The sequence below is a fragment of the Tachysurus fulvidraco genome, chromosome 7 (genome assembly GCF_022655615.1).
Source record: "Tachysurus fulvidraco isolate hzauxx_2018 chromosome 7, HZAU_PFXX_2.0, whole genome shotgun sequence".
NCBI classification, from domain to species: Eukaryota; Metazoa; Chordata; class Actinopteri; order Siluriformes; family Bagridae; genus Tachysurus; species Tachysurus fulvidraco.
Genome location: NC_062524.1, coordinates 2,388,248 through 2,398,247, shown reverse-complemented (window position 1 = coordinate 2,398,247; position 10,000 = coordinate 2,388,248). Strand labels below are relative to the sequence as shown.

The window sequence follows — 10,000 nt, the reverse complement described above, 5'->3', positions numbered from 1 at the left end:
AAATAAAGAAAGAAACTATAACATCCTGTAGAGTTAATAACTTTCGAGTTAGCTAGCTAGATGGCCAGTTTCTATGCTAGCATGTATGATTAGCATTGTAGCTTTAAATAAATGACTGAGACAGAATGTCAGCTAAAATCTCAGCATCTGAACTGTAACAAAGACAGAGATGCGGTCAGTGATGACATCGCTGTCACACCGTCCTGTTCTATGTGACACAAGTTTAAACAAATATGAGCTGAACGTAAAAAGAGAAGCTGCCCGGATGGTGTCCTCACTCCATACTGCATGTGACACATGATAGTGTTTTGTATAACATCCAGTAAACAAAGTCAGTTTGTGTATTTGAGCTGTATCTGTGAGAGCTGTTACACTTTAGCTGCTAATATTCCACAGCAGGGTTTTATGCGAGAGCCTCGGCGTGTAAGTGATGACAGTTTTTACAATAAAACTCAGCAGTGCTACTCTGTAAATAACTCCCTTTACAGCAGACGTGTGCGAAAGGAGACTCTAATTTTGGCTAAAGTGCCAGCTTACAAACGATAAAAATAAAAAATCATGAACGACCTGAATTAGGATACGCTGCTAGAGATGAGGAGCAAATAAATCAGCGTGAGTTTAGAGCCTGAGCTTAAGTAGTGCAAGGCAGAGATGGGGGACTCGAGTCATATTACTTGACTTAAGTCACAAATTTGAGACTTGCTTGACGAATATTTAAAAAAAAAGACTCGTCCTGACTTTTACTTGACATTCATGACTTGAGACTTGACTCGGACTTGAGTTAGATAACTCAGAGATGGGGGGACTCGACTTGACTCGAGTCAGACTTAAGTCGCAAATTTGAGACTTGCTTGATTAATATTAAAAAAAAAGACTTGACTTGACTTTCATGACTTGAGACTTACTTGTGACTTGCATGTGTGTGACTTACTCCTACCTCTGGTGCAAACTCTCATTTATCCAGGGCTCTAAATCTTGACTTTGCTGATTTACTAAATTGGCTGATATCGACTGATACTGGCCCAGCTTGCATGAGTTACACACACACACACACACACACACACACACACACACACACACACACACACACACACACACACACACACACACACACACACACACACACACAAAGCATTACAGAATCATGGCAAGAAATAAAGGAATCAATTTAACATGATTTTCCACACAAAACTTTCCAACTGGACCCAAGCATCATATAGCGAACCATTAACAGAAGCTTCTAAGCAGCAGTTTAATATAAATGTCTTTCTGTGTGGAAAGCGCTGACATTTTGGACTCCATCCTTACATGTTCCATAAACATCTCCTTACACACCATAACACACCAGGAGGTGAGCGTTTATACAGCTGATCTGATAGAAAGATAAAGCACGATCACAGAGAATAGAGGATTAAACAGTGCTATGAAATCGAGCCCAATGATGATGACTTCCTGTTTTGTCTGATAGATCGCATTATATTCCGTTTTACAGCTGCATCCATGCAGCGCTGCATCATCATTAACGTGTCCTCTTTAAGGATTCAGACATTACTGGTGTCTGTACAGTAGACACAGCATCTCCACCCTCATCCCTTTGACTAATGTTTCTATTGAAGCGCCAGAAAGTGACAAACGCCGCTCCTAAACCTAAATGCTTAATTTCCGCTCGCATCAACGGCAAGTGGCGCTCGTTAATCAGTGCCTGCGCTCGCTCAATCCATCAGACGCAAACAGACTGGTTCTCAGAGCAATTACCTCTGCCCCTGCTTTGCATTCTGGGTATTAGCCGAGTCCTCTTGACACTCGCCGGTTGCTAACTGACAGCCTGTGTGACGGAGGAACCCGTTACTGATCCACTGAGCCAGTCATGAGCCTCTGTGTGTGTGTGTGTGTGTGTGTGTGTGTGTGTGTGTGTGTGTGTGTGTGTGTGTGTGTGTGCGTGTGTGTGTGTGTGTGTGTGTGTGTGTGTGTGTGTGTGTGTGTGTGTGTGTGTGTGTGAAGTGAATGTAGTGGAGATGAAAGCGGAACAGACTTCATGCTTTACTGGACTTCAGGTGCATCAGATACTGTACACAAGTTTCATTCAGAAAACATATAGTTCATGTTCTTAGTAAAACATCCATGGTTACCAGATACACACGAGACTTTGTGGTACTTGTTATTATCAGGTTTTCATTAAGTGCAGCCTCGGTGGATGACGTCCGTAACCACAAGTCTACCACATTCCCTGTTCCTGTGGCCCTAAGTTCTCAGGCTCACAAAGTCCTACTGGATATTCCCAGAACTCCATGTCTCCAGTTCTATGTCCCATGTATTAAGAGTCATAACTTAACATACCCCTACATCTTCCCATAGTTTTATCACCCCTGACCCCCTATATCCCAGGGGTACAATGTTCCCAGGTTAATATCATCCCAGGTCCTTATGTTCTCAAAATCCTGCATCCTTCGATCTCGCTCTCTTTCCTTGTGTGTGTGTGTAATTAAAAAGTTCAATAAGAGTAAAAGGAATGAATATTCAGTACTTTAGTATACACACATGTCAGGTGTGTGTGTGTGTGTGTGTGTGTGTGTGTGTGTGTGTGTGTGTGTGTGTGTGTGTGTGTGTGTGTGTGTGTGAAAGAGAGAGAAAGTGAGAGAAAGAGACTAAACAGTGTAATGACCCTGGCAGAACCTGCATACTGCTCTGCTGGGTTTTATGAGTGACTGTCGCACACACACACACACACACACACACACACACACACACACACACACACACACACACACACACACACACACACACACACACACACACACACACACGGGAAAATCCCCCCTGCTGTTAAGCCTGCTGGGGGACGCCTGTGTCAGTGTCACTATTGTGTGCATGTGTGTGTGTGTGTGTGTGTGTGTGTGTGTGTGTGTGTGTGTGTGAAGTGAAACAGTAGAAGGCAGTCTCTGTTCCTCCCTGCTGTTAATCTGCTGTAAATGAACACACTTGTTGTGCAGTGGTGTGCAAATAAACACATTTATCGCCTCCCTCACACCCCCCCTATCTGCATAACACACACACACACACACACACACACACACACACACACACACACACACACAATGGTGACACAGAAGCAGAAGTAGAAACCTCTCAGAGGTAAGTCTCAAAACATCAGATTTTTTTGTTTGAGACGTGAGACACGAGGCTGGATCCTGACCCCTGTGGGGTACTGATACTGCAGATGGGTTAAATGGGACGACTGGTGTCCCATTCGGGGTGTAAACTGGACTCTCAGAGGCTTTTTACACCTGGTCACTTCATGCGTTTCCTGTGATCAGATAACTACCCCATGGTAAAAAGACCAGGTCTAAATGCCCTCTGAAACGTTTTGGAGACGGATATAAACCGGATGGTACAAACCCTTTCAGGAGGTGGTCTGGGACGCGTTTCAGATGAAACTGGACAGGTGTAAATGAATGTGGTTGTTCGAGCCACATACGTCAGCGCTAAACTCCTCCCAAACGGAACTACGTCACTCGCAGGTGATCTTTCACCCAGGCGTCTCGTCGGGGCTTAAAACGCGCTGCTGCCACCAGCGAAAACACAGCAAACAGTAAACGTTGTTTGTTGTAACATAAACGTCGTAACCAGTTTTTACGTCTTCTGTTTGATCGCGTTCTGAAAAGCGCAAACACCAAAGTGTGTTCTGTTTCAATTACCCCAGAAATGAGGGCAAATATATTAGCACTTTGGGCGGGAGCAGAAAAATTGGATCGATATCCGATTCGCCGAGACGCGTTTATGTGTCCTGATGTAAATGGGACAGTTTTAACAGATCAGATAGCTATCGTATCAGAGACAACACAGGAAGTGACCGGGTGTAAAAAGTCCCTCATGCACATTCTCTTTTTTCCAGATTCACCTTTTGGTTGCTGTCCATACAAATTTGTACGATTCTGGATTCTGGTAAATCGTCAGGTTCTGGAGTCTCCGTGGTAACAAAAACCAAATTAATGAAATATAAGGATCAGGTGTGCAGAGGTGGGAACTGGGTAAGGATGGGGCAGGGCAAACATACATGGCACAAGATAAAACCCAACCCTGTTGGAACGCCCCCTGGTGTTCTAGTAAGAAATTGTCTAAGCCATGACATAAATAAATTATATTCAATAATAATAATAATAAATAATAATAATAATAATAATAATAATAATAATAATAATAATAGAAACACAGTTTATTAATTTGTTAAGTGGTTAAAGAGGATAAAAAAGTAAAAAGTTTCATGATCCACTTGAATACTTGAATGTGTTCCACCTCTGACTAGTTCTAAGCACCACAGTGTACAGACTGTGTGACGTCGGGACGAGAGCCGGAAAACATTCCATGAAATGTGGAAATTTCTGTTTGCCCTCAAATGTGAAAATGAGTTTGGTTTTGTTGACACACAGAATGACTTTGAATAAATTGTTCTATTGATGTTGTGCCCCGACATTCAAAACGTTATATGCATTTCAACCCTTAGAACATTCTCTCTCTCTCTCTCTCTCTCTCTCTCTCTCTCTCTCTCTCTCTCTCTCTCTCTCTCTTTCTCTCTTTCTCTCTCTCTGATTGCTGACACAGGCAGCCCTGGAGAGCCACAGCAGGATTTATGGTCTCTGTAATGGGTGTTTCACTGCAAATGCCTCCGTCAGCACTATCTCTCTCTCTCTCTCTCTCTCTCTCTCTCTCTCTCTCTCTCTCTCTCTCTCTCTCTCTCTTTCTCTTTCTCTCTCTCTCCTTCTATCTCCATTTTCTCTTTTTTTTCCTTTCCTCCACTGCAGAGAAAGAAGCAGGGTCCATGTGTCTACATATGAGGATGTGTATGTGCAAACCGAGGCCTCTTTTCCAGTGAGCACAAGGAAACAAATGCACGAAAGAAGGATACGATGTGAAAATAATTCATTTCTTTTAATAAAACTATTCATAAAGCTGCAGAGTAAACAGGGATGGACAGCATAGCATCTGCCCCATGACCAGGTGGGTCTAGGTTTCCCCAAACTCTCCATGTTCTGTCCATTTGTTACGCGATGTTCGTATTTCGTGTTCGTTTTTCCTCTCGCCGCATCTGTGTGTGTTTGAATGATGTCCCATTAAATACACCACGATTTCACTCTTCTTAAATCTCTCCACAGATATCTTCACTCGACGGTGTTCTGCTCAGACAAAGCTGTTCTTAATGTAAAGTTATTATAACCTAAAAGTAGCTATGTCTAATAAAATATCCCAAAGGTTTGCTGTTATCCATTTTAACCCCATGATGTCTTGTAGCGGAGCACAAATTAACAAGTAAACGAGCAAAGTATATGTGTGTGTGTGTGTGTGTGTGTGTGTGTGTGTGTGTGTGTGTGTGTGTGTGTGTGTGTGAAGCCTAGAATATCTTCACCTTGTCCACATACCCACGATCTGTGTGTGTTCTATGACGTCTGTCTCTTCTATGTCTGCGTAATTCTGCTGTGTGTTTAGTACAAGTTAATTGTTTGCATATCACGATTTGTTAATAGTGATGTAACCATGTGTACCGAGTAAACCGAGTATAGTGCCCACAGTAGTAAATCGATTGTGAGACCCAGTTGTGTGTAGATGATCTGCATAACTATACAGTAGTAGACAGTATGTGTAGTAGATGTGATGGAAAGTCATCCACATATTGTTCTATACTGCTTTATAAGGACAACTTTATGACCATGACTAAGATGTCCGACATTTAACATGCTCAAACAAAAGTCTCTTTTCCACCTTCAAGACTTGGCGGAGCAGCATGGCAATGGTTTGCTTCCTACCTGGAAGGTTGTTCATGTTCATCGGGTAACGTGGATGGGATCACCATCTATTCATCTCTATCCCACAAGGCTCAATGCTTAGCCCTTTTCTTTTCTCCTTCTTTACTCACTCTCTTGGTAAAGTTACATCCTCACATTGGTTCTCTTAGCATCGCTATACTGATGAAACCCGGCTCGTCTTCTCTTCTCTTTCTTCTCCCACAGACACCACAGCTTCTGCTTGGATCTCATCATGGATGGCAGGTCAGCGGCTGAAACTCAATCCCAGCAAAAAAAACTGAACTTCTGGGCATCCTACATGATTCATCCCCAGGTCAAGATCTTACAATATAATGATGTCATCACCACCATCATCATCATCATCATCATCATCATCTTCTCCTTTTTAATATTAGAAGGATTTGTCTATTTGTATACGTACGGACCACTTGGTGTTCAGTCTCTTGTCATTTCAAGACTGGACTACAGAAATGAGCACAAATACACCTCTGTGACTCATACACACTTCTGCACAAGTTGTTTTCAACCTCCCCCCACACCACCCCACTGCTTCACTCCCCCCGCTGACATCCAGTAGCTCCGTGCATCAGATTTAAAACACTGACTCTTACCTACAACAGACCAGCACCCTATTACCCCAAAGCTCGTATCACTCCCTGCATTGAACACGCTGCTTCAGATCTTCCAGCACTGCTCAGCTGGTTCTCTCAGGGTACAAAGTAGGTGAGACGCGTCTCTGTTGTGGCACCGAGGTGGTGGGATGAACTTCATATACAGTACAGTAGCTCACTGGCTGTCTTCAAACCACAAGTGAAGACCTTCATCTTCCTGAAAAACTACTGTAGCACTAGCACAAAAGAAATTGTTTGTTGTGTGCTCTTCTTGCAGTAGTACCTGCACACAGAGGTTGAACCGATGCTATGCTTATTTTGGGACCTGATTAATGAGTATAGATGGAGTCATTAGAGACGCTTGGAGCTCTTTTCTATCTCAGTCTAGAAAGGGACATTCGCCAAATATTGTAAATGTAAATAGATGTAAGGTAGAAATGTGTTGGAGGAGTTTGGGGAAAATTGTGGAAACATTGTATGTGTCTAGTAGATAGTTACATGAGTTAGACTATGTGCAGTAATAATAGTCGTAGTACAAGTTTATAACATGATGTATAGGTGAAACATCTACATACTGTAGTAATGTACAGCGGGTGGAGCTGTAAGTCAGCTGTGTAATCATGACATTTAGGCAGTAGTCCATCATCCTCATAACCCTGGTGTGTGTAGTAATAATACTAATAATAAAAGCCTTCTGTGTGTGTGTGTGTGTGTGTGTGTGTGCAGTAATAATAGCAGTAGTAGTAGTAGATTGTCTGTTGTGTGTGTGTGTGTGTGTGTGTGTGTGTGTGTGTGTGTGTGTGTGTGTGTGTGTGCAGTAATAATAGCAGTAGTAGTAGATTGTCTGTTGTGTGTGTGTGTGTGTGTGTGTGTGTGTGTGTGTGTGTGTGTGTGCAGTAATAATAGTAGTAGTAGTAGATTGTCTGTTTTGTGTGTGTGTGTGTGTGTGTGTGTGTGTGTGTGTGTGTGTGTGTGTGTGTGTGTGTGCAGTAATAATAGTAGTAGTAGTATATTTTCTGTTGTGTGTGTGTGTGTGTGTGTGTGTGTGTGTGTGTGTGTGTGTGTGTGTGTGTGTGTGTGTGTGTGTGTGTGTAAGAAACAGACTGAAAGAAAGATAGTCTTTGGAGAGTAAGCATATTCCTCTTCTTAATGTGCCACTGCAGAGAGCCATCAATCTTAGAGAAAACATGCAACATTAACTCTCTCTCTCTCTCTCTCTCTCTCTCTCTCTCTCTCTCTCTCTCTCTCTCTCTCTCACACACACACACACACACACACACACACACACACACACACACACACACACACACAAACACGTTCCTCTTTATAAAAGCATCAATCAACTGTCTGTCTGTCCTTTTGTCTGTCTGTCTGACAGTTTATTTCTCTTTCTCTCCTACTCTCGCACACAAAGAAACACACCACACACACACACACACACACACACACACACACACACACACACACACACACACACACACACACACAGAGTGACTGACCTGTCCAGGTGGGAGTCTCCATGTACAGCAGGCCAGTCCAGTGAAGAGGCACTCACTGATTCCACACACACTCACACATACACCAAATTCTCTTGTTCCTGTAACACACACACACACACACACACACACACACACACACACACACACACACACACACACACACACACACACACACACACAGGAGAGAGAAGAGGGGTGAAAAGATTATTAAAATGTCCTCCAGATAAGATAAACTTACATATTCTACAAATGAGCATACACACACACACACACACACACACACACACACACACACACACACACACACACACACACACACACACACACACACCTGTTTCTGAGTTCTTCTAATGCATATAATAATATAAAAATAAAGGCTGATCAGAACCCAAACCTTATTCAATTTATATAAATCAGACGATTAGGCTTAAACTCAGATTTCCATGCACCTGTGTGTGTGTGTGTGTGTGTGTGTGTGTGTGTGTGTGTGTGTGTGTGTGTGTGTGTGTGTGTGTGTGCATGTGTGTGTGCATGTGTGTGTTTGTGTGTGTGTGTGTGTGTGTGTGTGTGTGCATGTGTGTGTGTGTCCGTGTGTGTGTAATGAGCTATGTTTATGAATGTTTAAACTTTCTGGCAAACACCCAGGCTCTAAACTAGTGTGTGTGTGATTGTGTGTGTGTGTGTGTGTGTGTGTGTGTGTGTGTGTGTGTGTGTGTGTGTGTGTGTGTGTGTGTGTGTGTGTGTGTGTGTGTGTGTGTGTGTGTGTGTGTGTGTGTGTGTGTGTGTGTGTGTGTGTGTGTGTGTGTGTGTGTGTGTGTATTGATTCCATCCCTGTGGACACACAGCAGCTGTAATGAAGTGTGTACTGGGAGCATCGGGATCACGGCATAAGCAATTAGTCATTCATCAAAAGTAATTAAAAACTGCTGCTTCTCTCGGACTGACTGGAGACAGACTAATTGCTGAGACACTAAAAATGAAGCATGGGAAATAAACAAAGACTCCACATGTCCTGCTGTAAACGTCAGCTGTGTCAGAAACACACACACACACTTCTTACTCAGGGTCTCGGACATAACCTGAGGGTCTGAGAGTTAGTTCCGGTTTTACTGATGTTACTGTGATGAAGATGGTCATCAGTTACTCTCTGGAATATATAGAACAAACAGAAGGCGTGTGCTAGTCCGGGTGTTGGGGGGGGTCAGGAAATGGGGCAGTTTTGTGTAATATGTGTAAATTATATGTAAATGAATAGTATATCACTGGAAAATATGTTTAAACTGTAATTTGTTGTAATGTCTTGCTGTAGATACTGTATGCAGAGCCCAGTTTTGCATTTAAATGTTTGATGCAGGGGGGCACGTTCACCTCACACATCCAGGGTCGGGGGTTCAATTCCCGCCTCCGCCTTGTGTGTGTTCCCCGGTCCAAAGACATGCATGGTAGGTTGATTGGCATCTCTGGAACATTGTCCGTAGTGTGTGTGTGTGAGTGAATGAGAGTGTGTGTGTGCCCTGTGATGGGTCGGCACTCCGTCCAGGGTGTATCCTGCCTCGATGCCCGATGACACCTGAGATAGGCACAGGCTCCCCGTGACCCGAGAAGTTCGGATAAGCGGTAGGAAATGAGTGAATGAATGAATGAGTGAATGAATGAATGTTTATTATGGATGGATAAATTTCTTGAGACTTAACTTGTATGTAACTTTACATAAGCGATTTAATTAAACAAGGATATGTAACCTTTCTAACATTTGAGCGATATGCTACAAAAGGCAAAATGGAAAATTGTGGAACACAGTTAAATACTGTGTGTTTGTGTGTGTGTGTGTGTGTGTGTGTGTGTGTGTGTGTGTGTGTGTGTGTGTGTGTGTGTGTGTGTGTTTATACCATTTGCCATCGCAGTGGGGGCCTCAGATATCCCTTGTCCACAAGCCTTTTTTAATGTCCTTTATTAATCAGGCCCTTCATTAGTGTAATAGCTGTCATTTCTCAGGACTCAGTGCTGTGATTCATGTGCATTAGGCAGCACGTCAGCGCAAGAGTGTAAGATTTATTGCAGCGTTTGCACCAGGTAGTGTGCAGCCATATTT

The 10,000-nt window shown here is 43.1% G+C and overlaps 1 protein-coding gene across 5 annotated transcripts in view; it reads right to left on the bottom strand.

Annotated features, from left to right (window-relative positions):
* LOC113650480 (RNA binding protein fox-1 homolog 3-like) overlaps window positions 1–8,006 on the bottom strand; it is a 155,196-nt gene extending 147,190 nt beyond the window's left edge. For all 5 annotated transcript variants that reach the window (XM_047816769.1, XM_047816766.1, XM_047816767.1 and 2 more), the window contains exon 1: window positions 7,909–8,006. In XM_047816769.1, the coding sequence (XP_047672725.1) occupies window positions 7,909–7,930 (22 nt within the window). In that variant the 5' untranslated portion in view covers window positions 7,931–8,006. The remainder of the gene's footprint in view (window positions 1–7,908) is intronic.
* Window positions 8,007–10,000: the final 1,994 nt, after the last annotated feature.